Source organism: Cyprinus carpio, chromosome B9 (assembly GCF_018340385.1).
Source record: "Cyprinus carpio isolate SPL01 chromosome B9, ASM1834038v1, whole genome shotgun sequence".
NCBI classification, from domain to species: Eukaryota; Metazoa; Chordata; class Actinopteri; order Cypriniformes; family Cyprinidae; genus Cyprinus; species Cyprinus carpio.
In genome coordinates this window covers 18,531,327-18,550,430 of record NC_056605.1, presented here as the reverse complement: position 1 = coordinate 18,550,430, position 19,104 = coordinate 18,531,327, and the positions used below count along the sequence as shown (strand labels likewise).

General features: G+C 37.4%; 1 protein-coding gene across 1 annotated transcript in view; it reads left to right on the top strand.

Moving 5' to 3' along the window:
• Positions 1-19,104, top strand: part of itgb5 (integrin, beta 5) — a 32,224-nt gene that overhangs the window by 3,997 nt on the left and 9,123 nt on the right. The window contains exons 6-10 of the mRNA XM_042731297.1: positions 339-500; positions 1,209-1,304; positions 1,889-1,978; positions 3,014-3,148; positions 7,425-7,854. Coding sequence (XP_042587231.1) covers positions 339-500; positions 1,209-1,304; positions 1,889-1,978; positions 3,014-3,148; positions 7,425-7,854 — 913 coding nt within the window. The remainder of the gene's footprint in view (positions 1-338; positions 501-1,208; positions 1,305-1,888; positions 1,979-3,013; positions 3,149-7,424; positions 7,855-19,104) is intronic.

Sequence of the window (19,104 nt, the reverse complement as noted above, 5' to 3'; positions counted from 1 at the left end):
CAACTGTGTACATGTCCAACAATTTAATATGAACATGGTATAGAGATATGGTAACACTTTAGTATAGGGACCAATTCTCACTTTTAACTAGTTGCTTATTGATTAGTACTTATAAAGCACATGTTCAGCATGACCATATTCTACATCCCTAATCCAACTTAATACCTAAACTTAACAACTACCATACTATTAATAAGCAGCGAATTAGGAGTTCATTGAGGCGAAAGTCATAGTTAATTGTTTGTTAATGGTGAGAATTGGACCTTAAAATAAAGTGTGACCAGAGATATGAAAGGATATAGGCTGGCATAAACAAAAGTTTAATCGTATTGTGGCAGGAGAAGATTGGCTGGAGGAAGGAGGCCTATCATCTCTTGGTGTTTGCCACCGATGACGTCCCTCACTTGGCTTTGGACGGCAAGCTCGGTGGACTTGTGCATCCTCACGATGGACAGTGTCACCTGAACGACAAGAACGAGTATAGTGCTGCAAACATGATGGTAAAGCTTTTATACTGCAAAGCATCATTTGAATCAAACAAAGTTTATGTAGAGACACATTTGGGTAAATGAATTGACCGTCTGTATGAGATTAGATTGTTCTCTGAACCGTATTAAGAAGCCTTCAGATGTGTTTTAATGGGAAGGTTTTGTGCACCTTGTTTCCTTCTCTTTTGACCAGTCGATGTCTCTTATATATTCATAACTCTCTTTTTTTTTTTGGCTTTAAACTGGCAAAAATGCATTTTTTCCTTCATCTATGTCAAAGTGCAAGAACAGATGCTGCGCTAGTCTCTGTGCAGTTTGGGTTTCATCCAAAGCAGCTGAGTGTTTTGAGCGAGAGAGAGAGAGAGATCAACCAGAAGGAAAACAAACAAAAGCAGTGTGTGCTTTCTACTGCAAACTAGGATTTAATATTTCTGCATCCATCTTGTTCTGTAGAAAACATTACTCAAATGTGCTTAACACATCACTGATCATTCATTAAAGAGATTGAGCACAAACTCCCTGGATTCTCAGGCAGGTCAATAGCAGAGGACACACCTGTAGCTGAATACAGAGGAAATGGGTGGGAAGGATAACGGAAACCATGGAGGGGAATCAGAAGAGCGATGACTTCCTTTTGCAAACTTCCCAACAGAAAGAGTGCTGCAGGGAGTGAGGGATTGAATAAATGCATCTTACTGATACATGGACATCTCTCCACAGGACTACCCTTCCCTCGCTCTACTTGGAGAGAAACTGGCTGAAAACAATATTTTTCTCATCTTTGCTGTGACCAAAAGACACTATGTTCTTTACAAGGTATCTTTCATTCATCATAAGCTATTTTGATAAACGTTGAGCTGTTTTTGTTTCATGTGTTCTCAATGTCTTTTTACCCGTAGAATCTCACAGCATTGATCCCTGGGACTACAGTGGAAATTTTGGACCAAGACTCCAAAAACATTATTCAAGCTAATTGTGAATGCGTACAATGTAAGTTGTTCTTATTTACCATCGTTGAACTGTGGGTGCATTTTTACAGTGCACATAAAAGAAATTGGGCTCTTGTTGACCCCGAGGTTGATCCTTCAATGCTTTTGTTCCCTGTGAAGTTTGTAGTATGTGTATCTTATGGTTCAAGGCTGAAGCTGTGATATATAGTGAAAGCCCCATTATGAACGCACTGTTCAGTTTTTAGGGAATGTGGTAAACACACTTCAGGGTCACGGCAACTCACAGCCACAGTACTATATCAAAGTGCACTAATTGACTCAGTTTAATTGGCAACAAACCCTGATTTACCCTGATTATTTTCAGCTAATAAATGGTTAGGAATTGAAATTAGGAACAGATGATGTTGTGGAGTTTTGTTTCATGTGTTCTCAATGTCTTTTTACCCGTAGAATCTCACAGCATTGATCCCTGGGACTACAGTGGAAATTTTGGACCAAGACTCCAAAAACATTATTCAGCTAATTGTGAATGCGTACAATGTAAGTTGTTCTTATTACCATCTTGAACTGTGGGTGGATTTTTACAGTGCACATTAAAGAAATTGGGCTCTTGTTGACCCCGAGGTTGATCCCTTCATGCTTTTGTTCCCTGTGAAGTGTGTAGTATGTGTATCTTATGGTTCAAGGCTGAAGCTGTGATATATAGTGACAGCCCATTATGAATGCACTGTTCAGTTTTAGGGAATGTGGTAAACACACTTCAGGGTCAGGCAACTCACAGCACAGTACTATATAAAGTGCACTAATTGACTCCAGTTTAATTGGCAACCAAACCCTGATTACCCTGATTATTTTCAGCTAATAAATGGTTAGGAATTGAATTAGGAACAGATGATGTTGTGGAGTGTGATTTTTAGGAAAGCTTTTCTCTTTTGCTGTCTTCACTGCGTGATCAAATGATTACATAAGATAAGGAATTTCCTGTTTTTGTTAGTGAAGAACATTTAATGTGTTTTGCTTTGGTTCACACAGTAATCTTTGTAGTCTGGTATTTTTGTTTTTTTTTTTTTTTTGCTGTATTGAAAACGCTGCTTTGGTTTAGGAAATGGACTCGAAAGATGTTGTAGAGAGCTTTTTTTTTTGTATTGGAGGACACTTTTACACATGCATTTTTATATAAACTAAGTTTAACATAAAAAGTAAGTTCATACGAATAACACAATCTTCAAAAAAGTTTGGAGTATATTAATATTTTATTTTATTTTATTTTAATAATATCAAGCCAGGGGTTTTTTGTTGACCCAGATACTTATCTCTCCTGACTTCCAGTTTACACCAAAATATGGCAAAATACCAAAGGCTATGATTACTGTCATGGATATGATCTATTTTGGTGTTGTTTTGAGTGGTAGTATGCTGGCCAAGAATATGATTGAATGTTTGTGGTTTTAGTTTTTGGTGCTAGAGCATTACAGAAACCAAGTATGTGATTTTCTCCATTATCATTGAAATTGTAACCAGGGAATGTTAGATGGTTTTGTGAATGATTTTGTTTTTGTTTTTGTTTTAATGTAGAACATCAGGTCAAAGGTTGAGCTGAGTGTGTGGGACCATCCTGAAGATCTCAATCTGGCCTTCACTGCCACCTGCCAAGATGGCCAGCCCCTGACCGGCCTCCGCAAGTGTGCTGACCTCAAAATCGGTGACACTGTTAGTACTTTATACTTCATCAAATATCACCTGTGCCTTTTACACCAACTTATTGGTAGTACGTTATTTACTCAACAATAACATGTAAGGTTTGAATAATATGCCATGGTCTGCACTCACACGTCATTATACTGTATCAGCCCCAACAGACTTACACTCTGTTCTGTGTAAAATAGTTAAGGAGCCCACTTTAGGATTTAGGGAAATAAATGTTACAGAATCATAACATGCAGATGACAGATAGATAGCATCAAGCACACAAGTTGTATCTAACAGTGCTTGTATTAATGGTTACTTTATAATGGTGTGGATTGTAGTTGTTGGATCTCCCATGCATTCTTACAATGTAAAACTTCTATAGGACTACTTGGTACATGTCACCATGCAGTGATCTGACCCTTGGATTCAAGCAGAGTTCGCCACTCTTGCCTGTACCATTCCCATTCTGCATAATTGAATGTAGAGAAGGATCGTGAGGGAAAGTGGAGGGGTAGAGCTGAATACCCTTTCTGAATGGAGCAACCCAATTTTCTCTGGCCGCTCCAATAGACCCAGGGCCTTTTTGTCTCATCCACGAGGGAAATTTGTCACACAGTGCCCAAGTGCCAATCATGCCTTTAGAAAGGGGAGCCCAACCCAAACAGAATCCCATGTGTCACTAACGGTCCTCCGTCGAACCCTCTGAGGAGTCTGTTGCTGCATTTCAATGGGCTCGCACAATGGCGCAGGGCTCTTTCTGGGAGAAAAACACAGGCTTTAGATACAGAGGCGGTAGCCCAGATTCTAAAGTTAAGCTTGGATTCCTTTCACAGAAGTAGATTCAAGCCCCTAGAGACTACTAAAATGTCCCATACATAACACATTTGTCTAATCCTATATTAAGCTGGCTGGTGTCCCAGGAAACATCAGTTTACTTTTGGATAGACTTTGTTTGCCATGAATTAATAAAGCTCTGCTAGCTGTTGTGCAAATGCAAGAACACTATGAAATGGGAGGTGTGCAATCAGGAGCACAACTACAGATTTACTGATATAGCAATATATTTTAGATACAGCAATAAGTGTTCAAATAGTATTAGTTGTTATTAGTAGTAGTTTTTTATATATATATATATATATATATAATATATATATATTTTTTTTTTATATTTATATTATAATATTTTTTTTGGTTTTTTGTAATTATTAAAAGTTAATATAAGGATTATTATTACCATTCAACCAGGTATCACAAAAATTAACCACAGCAGGGTGTTTAGAATGCCAATGTGTTATTTTTAGTGTTATCCAGTATTATTTTAGTATAATTTATATATGGTTAACTTTTTTTTTTTTTATCATTAGCTTTTCTCATAATTAACTTTTTATATTTTCATTTTAATTTGAGTAATTCTGTTATGTGCTTTATCATCACTTTTTTTTTTTTTTTTTTTTTTTTTTTAAATATCGCTATTTAGATTTAATTTTTATTTTGGTTTAAGGTTTTATTCATTTCTAGTTTTTATCCATTTCCAGTTCAATGTAAACTAATTTCAGTTAGTTGCCAGTGCAACAGTTTTTTTTCATCTAATATTTATTATTTCAGCCTGTTTTGAAAAATCCCTCAACTGCTATTGCAGAATTCTCAAGTTTAATATCTAGTGTGAAATGTGAATATTTCACATTATTTTTTTTTCTTCTACTGGCAGCTTGTTTTCGTGTTTTTTCTGCTTACTGCATGCTAAGACAGAGACAAAAAATGAAACCAGGCTCCTCCCATTCTGATCAATGCTTTAGTTTACTGCTACTCTGAAGGATTTATTTCTCTTACAAACAACTTATGCAAAGACACAGATCAATCTGGGGTGTGTTTCCCAAAAAAAAACTATGGTTGCAAGTTCTGTCGTTACCAATAGAGTTCAGTGGACCTTACCACCATAGTTGGCTAATGATGCTTTTGGGAAACGTGCCCATGGTCATTTCTGGTCTGATCATTACTAAATGTAAAACATTAGCAGTGTTTTCCCTACTCTTGATCTGGTTTGTTTTTATTAAAATGCCATGTACAGTTTTGACCAGTGATGGCTCATCTTTATATAATGTCCACATCTCTTTCTCTGCCCAACCACACAAACGTTAATGGAGTTTTCCAATGCTTTTTGTCTTCATCTAACCATTGCCATGAACTCGTGACTCACATGTCTCCTTAATCCAATTCTGCAGCTCATTGCCTCATTGAGGAAATACTTCTTGCTGCACTTTTGTCTGTCTGTGACCCCTCACTTTCCCGCTTTTTTGAGTTGTTTTTCAGCATGATCTTTAAGGAGATATGTAGTGCAAGATGGTTGTTTGATGTAATTTTACCATACAGTTGGTTTTTCAACAGTTAATGTTATGTACACAAATTATTATACACTACCGTTCCACACCAGAATTCACAGTAAAGACATTTTAGAATGTTAACTAAATGCTTTTTTTTCACAAATCCTAAAAAAACAAACAAATATCATGGTTTCCACAAAAAAAAAAAAAAAAAAAATAAAAATATATATATATATATATATATTATATATATATATATATATATATATATATATATATATATATATATATATATATATATATATATATATAATATATATATATATATATATATTTAGCAGCACAACTGTTTTCAACGTTGATAGTAATGAGCGATGTTTCTTGAGCATCAAATTGGCATATTGGAATGAACATAATTGAAACCAAAAAACAAATAAAACTATTCATAAGAGAATTGAGATTGTTGGACAGGTCCAAAATGTTACCAGTTATTCATGATTTCATGCACAGTTGAGATGCCAGTACAATAACCTTTTCCACATGAGCAAAAAGTACTCTTGTACAGAAATAGACATTTTGAATATTTGATGAATTGTCTTACTTGCCTCCCTTTTGTGTCAAGTCTCTTCTCTATCATTTCTATTTTTACACTGAATATGTGTTTTCTTTAGACTGTTACTTCGCTGAAGAGAGACCAGTGCTGTCAAAGTAACAGCAACCCCTTTCGCATTCAAATAACTTCTTTGACAGCCTTAGCCTTTCATTGTGATTTAAGAAGACATGTGAGCCTCTAGTCAACCTCCATCAGTATGACCCTCTGTGGCCCAGTGTTTGGCTCTGAGCTTTAAACTCTTGGGTCTGGAGGGCTCACTAATGTGAAACACTACTTCAAAGTGTTCAGACACAGCATGTTGGGCTTGTCCGCTCCCCTTGGCGGTTCTGAATCAAAGGCCAGCCAGGCTACATGTTTTTGAAAGTGTCGGGTTTTCTTCCCCTGAGCATCTGCACATTAAGTTTGCTCACTTCTGGGAAAAGAATTGATAAAGTGATAAAAGCTCTTTAGCACTGCATGTTGCATAAATCCAGTGCAGTTGTAAGACAGTTAAACCACATCACACAAGTGGAATACTAAATCTGAGAAATGAGATTTGACTATCTCACCATCTTACCATAAATTGATTGATGTTGATCAAGTCTAGGCTAGTAAGGATGAAGCCTCTAATGTTTAGACTTCCTTCCTCTGGGTGGTCATCATCAGGGTGGAGTCTCACTTTCCTCTGGTCTGAAGGTCTGTGATTAATCTGACAAGTGTGATCTACATCAGTTAGTGAAGCCTCTGTTTGCCTCTGTTGTGCATTCTTGAACATTTGGTTTAGTTGTCCCAAAATAATGTTTTGGTTAAGGTTTGTGGTTGACACAAGCTCAAGAGATTTTCATGTTTTATTGTGCATCATTAAATACATCAGTAATACCCCACTTGTGATTTTCATGTTTTATTGTGCATCATTAGGTTACACTTTTGTTCCAGCCATGCTTTTGCAAACTTATTTAAAAGTTAACTTTTGTTAGTTATATAGCACGCAATAGCTGTGTCCCAAATCAGGGTCTGTATCCGTCGGGTCAATCTAAGCATTGTTAGATTTGAAACGGCATGAGGGTATTTAATGACAGGATTTTCATTTTTGGGTGAATATCTCTTTAAGTGGATCTGTAAGTTTGCAGCTTGTTAAGATATTAGTCAACTTTAGTCACGTATTAGTCACTTTTTGAATGTGTTATTTTCCATTCCTTGTATTCTTCATGGCCTAGGAAACAAAACACACATTTCAAGGCCACATTTGAAGGAGTCCTTGAAATGGGACAGCTTTCTAAGTGCAACTGCGACACATTCTCCCTTGGAATTCAGCCTTTGATTTGGGATATTTGTGTATTTAGTCTTAAAAACAAGAAAGTAAGTTGTCTGTCCTTTCTTGCAGGTCTCCTTCAACATAACTGTAGACGCTCGAGGATGTCCTCCGAAAGGCACCAGGAAGGGTTTCATCATCAGGCCTGTTGGTTTTAAAGACCGTCTGGAGGTCTCTGTGGACTACCGCTGTGATTGCAGCTGCACATATTACACCAAGTCCAACAGCAGCCGCTGCAACTCCGCCGGCACCTACAGCTGCGGGATGTGCCACTGTGAGCCCGGCTACCTGGGGGCCCGCTGCGAGTGCGAGGAGGGTGAAGTCGACCACCAGCACCTCAGTGCTTGTCGTGAGGCTGAGGGCAAGCAGGTGTGCAGCGGCCGTGGAGAATGCAGCTGTAACCAGTGTCTGTGTTACGAGTCAGAATTCGGCAAAATCTACGGCACCTTCTGCGAGTGTGACGACTTCTCCTGTGCCCGACATAAGGGGATACTGTGCTCAGGTGAGGTTAAAGGATTTATGTGCTTACAATGTACAGTGCATTTCAAAGAGGAAATCTTTACATTTCAGTTCCACAATGCATTTTTACCTGTGTGAATTCAAACATTTTGTAAAAAAAAAAAAATTGAAATTTATGGGCCATGTCCTAGTTTTTCCGCATTGTCTCAAACCATTTGGCTTATTTGGATTGCCATGGGCCTCTTTAGGATGCTACGTTTGTGCCAGATGCATTTGATCAGTTCTTGCCAAAGAGCAGTTGGCTGGCACCCCTTCTCCCTCTCCACAGAGCGCATCTCTGCCATGCCACAGTGAGAGCTTTGTAGAAGGCTGCATTTGTTATCCATGCACACAATAGCTGGTCTTTGAGTAATAAAGCTCTGTTTTCCTTTAGTCAGCAGAAACTGTCAGCCCAGCACAAAATGGACATTTGTTGAGCCTCTGTAGCAATAATGTCATCGGTAGAATCGAGAATATGTCCCGTTCCTGCCATCTTAGCCATAGAAAACTCTTCTCGTCTGCAGTAATGAGTCCTTAATGAATCTGTGTGACTATGGTTTTTCACACCACTTTGCCATGGTGAATTAACTGGGAAAATTCTTGTAAAATCACTAATAACGGCTGTGGGAAAAGGCAAACGTTGAGGGGTTTCGTAGGTTTCGTTCACTTTTTAAATGCCTCATAAACATGCTTTGTGGCATTTTGATTTGATCTTGTTAAGTAGTTAGTGAGTTGGAAGGTGTTTAGCAAAGAAGTGCTCTTGAAGTCCTATGGCTACTGTTTATCAGAAAAGTGCTATAATTTTTAACTATATATTATATATGCATGTCTTGCATTTTATTTACTTTCATCTTAAACTTTACATGAGTGTTGCACCCTTTCTGTGTTTGTGGAGAAAATAGTCTTGTTTGCTGTGAAGCGTTGATAGTTGTGATAAAGTGAGGTGAATAAACATGACCTAGTTGAAGGGTCAGGAGGAAGCTGTGCTGAATAAGATAAACTGTCCCGTGGGGGCGGAGCTTCCTCCTTTGCAGCTTTATTACTGGGTCACTGGGTTTAGTGAGCATGTTATGACTCTTGAAGGCTGACTGGCTGATGGCATCTCAGTACTATACAATAGGGCAAGAATAAGCTGTTTGAAGATGGTGTTGCATAACTCTTTGTAGACACATTCCATATATTGATGTATATGATAGTGGTTATTTTTCAAGGTGACTATAAAGAAGCTTTTAAAGCCATTTAAATGTAAATATGACTTTAAAATGACCATAAGCACTCTTCTTATTGTTCTTTTAAGCATAGTCCCTTGTTGATACACCTGGAGTAAACAAAGCTTTGCTTTTCTTGAAACCCTCTGTTTAATGGAAGTGCCATTGAAATGGTTTTCTCAGCTGTACCCTTATTTGTGTATCACAGTCCACACCCTGCTATTACTTTTTCAATAACAGTAGCAAAATAAAACCAAAATAAGATACAGAGGTCACCCTGGAACATTGGATCAAAGTGTCTTGAATAGGATCAAAGTCCTATTCTGGAATGTAGTAGCAACTTTCTGTGTATATAGAGACTTTTAAAGAGGTCATATGATGTTGCTAAAAAGAACATTATTTTGTGTATTTGGTGTAATGAACTGTGTTTATGCGGTTTAAGGTTCAAAAAATGCATTATTTTCCACATACTCTACATTATTGTTATTACTATATGCCCCTCCTTTCTGAAACGTGTCTATTTATTTTATTTATTTTTATTTTTTTCTTGAAAGTGAGGTGTGCTCTGATTGGCCAGCTATCCAGTACGTTGTGATTGGCCGAATACCTCAAGTGTGTGACTGAAATGTTACGGCCTTACTATATTGTGATGCCATGTCTCGGAGCTACGAGACAAAAACATTAAAACCCATTACAAATGAGGCATTTGTTACATCCACTGGGGACATAGTTATGGATTATAATGGATTTTATTGTGTTTTTTTGGGTTGTGTTTAGTGGTCCCGCGTAAACAAAACCATGTATGCATTTTTTGTGATCGGAGAAACAAGCGCTACTCTACACTGCTCAAAACTTGCTTTTGAATCATTAGTGGCAAATTCTTTAAATATGAAAATGTACTCACAGACGTGAGTCAGAACAGCCGGCATTGTAGTCTTCTCTCTCAGGATTAGAAGGCCAAACAAAGTATTTTTGCTTTCGCAACAAAACCCACGGCGTCTTCACAACATGGTGGCGGCGTGGCAGCAACAATAAAGTTACGCCTTTTTTCTTTGCATGAATATTCGGGCAGCATTATGCAAATCTTCCCAAATCGTGACGTAGACATGTGGGGGCGTGGTTTAAACAAGGCATTTTAGGAGGGTGTGGACGAGTCTTAACTTTTATAAAGAATAGGTGCGTTAGACTGCAGCTCTGCACAAACCGATCGCAATCTAACTTGAAGCAGTGCATGCCGGTTAGTAATTTTGTCCGACTTGAGATGGTGCTGACGCCACATGACTGTCACGTGTGGCATCAAAGAACTACAAGAGCGTTTCGAGAGCAGCTTGCTGACTCGGATGCTGCAGTTTCTCCAGAGTGACTACAGGAGCACTGATGATGACACGGCTGTTTCACGATTGGCCAGATTCACCACATGACAACGATCACGTGTGTTTCAGGTTTATTTTAACCTTTTCAATTCCAATAATGGCCACAAATCTGTTTTTAGAACGGTAAAAGCTTTTTTACTGCAGTCGCACTGTTGTATTGAGCCATGTTTATTATACAACTCTGATAAAAGCATATATACCCCCACTTTATTAGTATTTAAATAGTATATGCTTATGTTGATCTTTTATTCTTGAAAAGATGGCGCTGTATTAAGCAGTATATTCTGAAACGTCTGTGTATTTGACAAATATTGCATTTAATTTACTTCATCTGTGATAAAGTATGCAAACACCGCGTGAGTGTCACTAACGGGAGCAAAAAGTGTCTGGCTTGACATGTCTGTTTTCAACTCCGCCCCCGACTGCAACTGCTGCTCTCGTTGACCACTGTCTATAGCCGTGCTTCAAGTCGAACGCACCTGTTATCTCTTTGGGTTTGAGACTTTAGTCTTTGCAACTTTAGGGATCCTGTCTATTCAACAGCTTGTAACACTCCAAAGAGAAAGGAAAACTTGAAATCGCATCATATGACCCCTTTAAAGCATAATGCAGAGTCAGCCAGTGATCCTCCACAGGGTGATCAGCTTACTACAGCTTCTTCTGGTCAGTTTTACAGTTTCACAGTCATCAGACAAAAATATTTGACAGCGGAATGGTGTGATCCACCAATCAGGATCAAGTTGTCCAGAAAGCTGTGCATTAAATTTTAAAAGTATTTAGTTTTACATAAGTTATATGTGCTGCTTCTCTCTAAATCTGTCATTTTAGTGTTTGTATTTTGTGGGTCGATGTGATCAGTGTGGCCTTGTGGATTGCAGTCTGAAGGGCTCCTACAGAAGGGCCGCACTGCACAGATAAGACTTCTGTGTGTCCTTGTGAATATTATGACCAGTGTTTGAGCAGTTAGTCTGCGCTCAACTATCATAATGAAAGATTTGTAATCTGCTGGACTTTTATGATTGAAAGGATTTAGCATGACTGCTGTTGGAAGCAGTGGGTTTCATTTTGTACTTTTTATGTCTTTTTCTCACTCTAAGTTCACATGCCTCATGTCAGTCAAAGGTTTACCTCATGAAAACTTATTAATGGACATATGTTTCGAATCTCTGCACAATAGCTTTCTGAATCTTTAGAAGTGTGAGAAGTGACAGTATGTTAAAGCTATTGAGCTGTTTTTGATGGAGCCCCTAGTAAATCTCAGCTTTGTAGTGTTGTATGCATCTGCTGCTGATTTAAATTGCTTAACACAGAGCCAGAAATAGTGACTAAATGCCCCTGACATATAAATGCACTCCTTCTTTTTTTTTTTTGTTGTTGTTGTTTAAATATTTAACCTTGTTGAGGTTTGTGAAGACCTAGTCAGTTAACCATGTTTGTGTTTGTTTGAAAGCTTTGTGGCTCTAGAAATTCGAAACCAAATTCTTTCACATCGTTTTAATCTGGGTCATGATTTCACATGATTTATCCAACTGACTGTAGTGATAACACCAATTACAGTTCAACCATTTTTACACTACCTTGTGAAATCTTATGACACTTTAAAAAATTAGTGTTTAACTGTTTGTGGGCATATATGTTGGTTTTTTTTTCTCAAAAACATTTGCAGTCTATCCAAGAAATGTTAGACACCTGCTTGTTTTTGGAGCTGTTTTTCATCTACTTTTTCAGATGTTGGCTTATATTAGCATTACGCATATGGAGCAGATGAGATGTTGTATGTTGAATACCAAACATATGCTGTAATTGGGATGTAATGTGGTTCCATTTAACGTTTGGCGAACATTCCACCAACTCATCTCTGAAACTGTACACAGACCATTGACGTATTTTTTCCCACACCCCTGCTTCCTCTTTACCACAGTAAATGACATCGGCCCCTGGCAACACAATGACCTCAGAAGCAAACAAACAAAGAGACAAGGCCTTCACCGCTTTACCATCATCAAAACTACAGGAAAGTCTGGCGGGTATTGGATGATTGGATATAAACCCTTCATATCTGTTTTCATTTGTGGTGTTGTGGAGCGTTCGTCACGTTGTGCCTGGTGGGATCATTTATGAGAGCAGTGTGGTCACGTGGTGAACGACAGAGCTGTCAAGAGCCATAAGCAAAATGGGATTTTAGAATAGGGTTCATTGTTCACTTAGTCTATTGATTTGCTATAAGAGTGCACTTGTTGGCAGAATAGCTGTTTGAGACAGAAATATACATTTTCATGTCCATTGGGATCATTGGTATGTTTCATGGGTAACATTGTTGATGAAAATGCACAAACTTTATTTATTTATTATGGTTATGACAATGTTGTTTTCAGTTTGCAAGCAAAGGAGTCCACTGAGTTCAACAGAGGCATTTTAACAAACACAGGAGTTTGTTGGGTATTGACTCAGATGTGCTCTGAAAAGCATCCCTAAATGCACCAGCAAAATGAAAAGCTCAGTTGTAAAAACCTAGTCCGGATGGAAAGTGGATCCTGTAGGAGCCTCAGGGACCTGAATCAGCATGCTAAACAAATAAAGCATCTCCCATAATTCCTAGCTCTTCTGACTGACTTTTCTGTCATGCTTTTAAATGCCAAGCCTGTTTCACACGAAACATTTCAAAAGAATAGAATGTCAAAAGCTGCTCATGGTGGTTGGTTTGCAGGTATTCATATTCACCCTTTGAAATATTATGCCCGATGAATGGATGGTACATGTACATCCACACCCTAAATCTCAGCTACTATGTATTTTATTAAAAATTAGGGTATTAGATAAAAATAGCTTATTAAAAAAAAAACATTGCCTTTTGGGCAGATGAGAGGTTGAGACGGCTGTTAAACGGAAGGGTTTATGGATTCATGAAGATGGTTTCTGCATGTCACTGCATGATTTGATGCAATGGTTCATACTTGACTGATACTAACATGATGCTTTGGTGAAAGTATTTTGATATGTACCCTGAGGATGTGTGTTAAATTTGATATAATATAGAAAAAATATCAAAACATATATTGGAAGAATATAGAATTTTCATTAGTGTATTGTAATAGAATGTACATTTTATTACACGGTGACTCCTCAGACTTTTCCAGATTTAAATGTATGAAACCCTTTTAAAAGACTTTTAGACCTTAGTGTATGAAACTGGGTGGTATTTTAGTATGCTGTCAGATCAGAGAGTCTTGCAGTGTCATCACTGTACTAGTACACTGCAATCAGCCAGTGCTAAAAAACAAATCACAGCTGTCACTCTGTGTGTCTCCTCGAGGGCTGGTAAAACACACCCAAACTTGTTCATCTTGGTCTTGTTTAGTTGCTTTTCAAATCTGTCTTCAAGTGACCACATTGCTTCAATGGGATTACCGCGCCTTTAATTTCGGGACTCGCTCTTGTAACGAGATAACGATTTTTCCGTGACACAATTTCCAAATTACCACATCACCAGAACTGTTATGCATTTCTCGTTTCGAATGTTTTTATGTTTTATTCTTGAAATACTCTGAGTTCTAGACATGTTGTTTTTGGCTCTTTGCCCTTGAATTTCCCACTTTTAGTTGCAGAAACATGTTGTAGTTCATTAAATGGTAATTAGTGGAAGCCTTACACCATACCATACCAGCAGTAAAGCATGCAGGGAAACACATGAGCTTGTTCCTAACCAGAAACCTAACAGATGTACCGCTGGCACAAACTATAGTGCATTTTTTTAAAGGTAATCTGCATTACTGTGCATTGTTGTCCTCAGCCTACCTGTTTATTAAAAAGGCGTCAGAAGGCTGTGTGGCAGAAGAAAACTGTATTTATCTTGTACGCCTGCTCTGTAATTGAAACTGTCTCTGGAGCATGAGATGAGTTACCCTGCAGTCACATGAGACACAATTCTGACAGCAATAATTCTCTCAAATATAATTTATCTGCTCAGAAGGCAGAGAGTTCAGATGTGCTCCTCATTAAGTGGAGAAACATGTGAGAGTCATTTCACGATTATTTTTAACATTTTATTCTCTTTGGAATACATTGAGGTTTCCTGGTTGCCAAGGAATCTTGTAAAGGGAACAGACACCACATGTCAAGCATCTATAGACCTTCTGTTTTTTACTGCCAAGACTTCATCACCACTCAAGAGACCCAACTACAAGAGGCAGCTTGCCATTTCTTGGCCTACATACTTGTATTGCACGTTTCTCTATTGACAAATGAGTTGTACTTCTTAAGCTAAACACACAGAGGTCACACTGTTCCTGCAAAGTAAAGTCAGATAACACATTGCTCTTGCATGTTGTCGACCAAAAAGAATGGCACACAGTGTGGAAATACGGAATGGAAGTAATTTAAAAACATGAAGAAGCAAGGAGCAATTAGCTTGGTTGGCAGCTTCCATAAGGGTCCATTACAGCAAGAATCTATGGCTTTGTTCACACTGAAACCAGTTTAGTTTCTCAAACGTATGGCCATTAGGACTGACTGCTGTATTGTTATTTTCTATGTGGTGAAATCTGATCTATTTCAGTAGCAGATGATATGGACAGTGCCAATATGTGTACACTACTGTTCAAAAGTTTGGGAATAGTCTTTTGTTAATAGACCTTTTTCACATTTCCAGGTTTCTCAGCTGTAGTTGTTGTCATAATTGGGCTAACTTCGAGAGCAGTGAATGGGAGAGTCCCACAAATATATTTTTTCCATTCCCATTTGCTCAGATAGCAAAAGGAAAAACTCCACGATAGTGTTTTCAAGACTTTCAAAAAAATGGAAAAAAAATTGAGAGGGGCTGATAACTGCAGTCAGAAGAGAGAACTGTCAAATTTACAGTCTCTCCCATAGACGCTGTATTAGAAACGCCCATGAATTAGTGTTAATTAGTTTTTGTTTTTTGTTTTTGATGCAAAGGCTATACAAAGTATAGTGTTATAAATGTATATACAATTTTATTTTTTTTTTTAAATGTTTGAAAAATGTAAAAAATAAATTGAGCATTGATGACTGAATGCGTCTTCACAATCTTATGAAGAGGGTCCATTGTTTTTATTTTGCAGGGATGCATTAAATTGAGCAAAAGTGACCATAAAGACATTTATAATTTCACAGGAATAAATGGCATGTTAAAGCAGAAAACATTCATTTTAAATTGTTATAATGATTTAACAGTATTACTGTTTTTTGTAGTAGTTTTTATCAAATAAGTGCAGCCTTGGTAATCATAAGAGACTTTGTTCGAAAACATGAAAAAAAAAATTACTGACCCCAAATTTTTAAACGATAGTGTATATTTTTCCTAGTAATGGCCTAGAACAGAGGACTACAAACTGGTCATTTGGTGCCTGAAACAACAAGTGGGAAACATTGCTGTGTTATTTAGCACAATATCAGATCAGTGCTTGATTAGAGGTCTGTGAAAACTGGATGACTCCTATAAAGTTAACCCCTTAAGCCTGTTTCCCAGAAGGAGCATCAACTATGACCGAGCCTTTAGATGGATGATGATGATGTGTCCCTGTGGTCCATGTCACATGTATACTAGAACTCCTTGGAAAGGCCTTAAACACTACATCACAAAACAGTCAGTACGAGTCTAATTTTGCTTTTAATTCTCCTTTGGACACTTTTGGTTCTATGTTTGTCTGCTTACTGCTCCCTATGAATGATTTTCCATCAAAATAAGTTTTTTATAGTGTCTTAAACTTTCCACTGAATGTGGAGTTGAATTACATACATGCAAACTGCTTTCTGCCGTGTCACCCACACTTAATTGTTTCTTCTTTCGTAAGGAAGGACGAATGACCACAGAGTCTGTGGTGGCACGTTTTTGTGAGATATTAAATAGCTTGCATACTGTTTGATAAGCATTTCTGAAAACGGCTCACTCTCACAGCTCCAAACGGGGAAGTGAGATGCTCCTGGAGCAGAACTGTGTTGTGCTGGTGGTTCCTCACTGGGTGGAACTAGAACGTGGCAGAGGTAACACACCCTGTGCTCTCACTGCACCCCAGTGATTACAGGGCTTGCTGAGTCTTTTTCAGATTCAAAGGAGGATCTATTTCAAGTTTACCACCACAAGAAAGACAGAAAAACCACAAGGCATGACCATGTCATGTTTTAGAAGTCTGTCTGCAGGTCTGTTTGCTTCTGCAAACTACATTATGCATGCATAAATTGATCAAAAGTGACTGTTAAGACTTTTACATTGTTAAAGTTATTTTATTTTCCAATAAATGCAGTGCTTATAAACTTTACCTCCTCAAAATTTTTGAACAGTCTTAAAAAATATGGAAATGGAGCCTTCTCTGGCTGTCCATACTGAACTGCTAAAAAGTGGCTTATGTCCAACATGAAATTTAATGTCCACTTTATATTGACCCGATGAGCTTTCATAGTCTCCTCACTGTAATTGTACCTCCCCCTGGTGTCGGCAGGCAGATGCATCATGGGTCAGTAAGTTCAGTGACTCTTCACTGTGAACTGAGGGGAGTGTGATGATACACTAGAATAGCTCAAGCATTTAATTTTAAAGCGTTTGAGTGGAGCGAAATGAAGCGCTTACCCTGGAGTGTTACAATATAAAGAGGAATGTCCTTCCTGTTGCTTCAGCAGCAGCGGGATCTACACTTCCTGTGGGACTGCAGTAGATACAAAGGTCTTTATAACAGGAAGGACAGGTCAGGGTCAGCATATCAGTCAACCAATAGCAGTTCAGGACAGTAATTGATAAATGGGTTCTGCAGGTTTGGAATGTATAGCTTGTTGAAAAACATTCAAATATGCTCAGCGTCAAAGAGAATTTTTTTCTTAAAATAATTATGTATTGTAAGGTACATATTTTAATCTTTAATTGGTGTGCTTTTAGAAATGGAGTGATGAAAATGTTTTAGTGTAATATGCAGTATTGTTTTAGTATTATATACTATTACAGTTTTTATGAATTCTCTCAATTAGCGTTATTATTTCAGTTGTAGTTTAAGTTTTAGTAATTTCATGTGCTTTTGATATTTTTATTAGTTTTTTAATATTTCTCTTTAATATTTTTACAATAATATAATCTTATAATAAATTCAGGCTTTTGCTTATTTTACTACTTGAACATAGTTCAGTTAGTTGCCAAGTCATTTCTAATTTTCATGTAAGTTTTTCATGTAATGTATATTTTAATTTCATTTGAGCTTTATTGAAATTATCAAAAAAAAATGTATAGAAATAATTTTATTATTAACTTTAGTTTTGGTTAACTTTAACAACATAGGCAATATGTAGTCTGACTTGGGCATTGTCCATTCATTACATATTACAAGCCTGCATATTTTCTTTTAAATACGTCTGTGAAGTTAAGCAAAATGTATCACATTTTAATATTTTTAAGGCAGGAAAAAGGGACATTTTCATCACATAAAAATGACTATGCCCTTCAAGAAGACTTCACTGCAATAGAGCTCAAGTTTACACTACTAAACACTGCCGTTTACAAGCACAGACTCTGTGTTGACTGTGAAACTTTGCACCCTTAAATAAACCTGATACTTGAGGTCGACAGTAATTGACATATTTCAGTGCTTGCGTGGCTTTGGACTCACTCATGTGTGAATTTGTCTAGTTTGACTGTGTGGATGTGGTAGAAATGGGCTGAGGCTCATTCCCAGAGGCTTTTAAACATGGATCTGCCTTTCTGGCATGGCAACAGCACATTTACTCAGTGACCTAAATAAAAGACTGGATTCAGGAATGTTGGGAGAGCAAGTCTGCATTGATTCTCTAGCGTTTTTAATTTTATTAGCATTCAAATGATGGCTTGATATTTTAACAACACATTAAATCTAAAGACTGTTAGTTCTGAATGTCTGTGGTAAAAACATTAACCGTGAAGCCTGTGGATGCTGTTATTTGAGTAACAGTACTGACACACATACACACACCTTTAAAAAGAGATTAAGAAAACAGGTGTGGAAAACGCGCCACAGCGTGTCCTTGTTCATACCAGATCCGTTCAGAAGTTCATTCGTTCAGTAAAGGTGTTTAGTGAAGGAAGTGTACACCATGTTTAGTGTCTCAAACAGAGTACACCATAAGGAGGGGTACATTAAATATAACTCTCTGACGATTTTCTTTTCCTTTTTTTCCTCTCATAACCCTAACAGACTTGCAGTCTTACTTTATTAAAGGTCTTTTTTCTTTTCTTTTTTTTTACAAAAAAAAAAAAAAAAAAAAATTTAATGAACATGTTTTTTTTCCATCTTAATTATAAATGGGGAGCCGCTTACTTTTATGAGGTACATTTATATCTTTTAGGAGAATTTGGTGTCTGTCAGAGAAGAATTCAGTGCTTATACATTCCTGGAATGTATTAGTTCTGCTGTGGCACCACAATGAAAACTTTATTGTGTGGGAGCTAACCAGCATGGCCTCATTGGACAGTTTTAGTACCACTTTGTGTGTGTGTACATTAAACACTTCATCCCTCACTGTACATGTCTCTCTCAGCATCAGATCTGATAATCCCTGAGTGTCATGTAAAATCAAACAGCATCTGGTGGGAGAATGTGCAATATCTATAAAGGGAATACTTTTTTCAAAACTTTTCTCATTATTTTAACTACCGTTCAGAAGTTTGAGGTCAGTAAGTTTGTAAAATACAGTAAA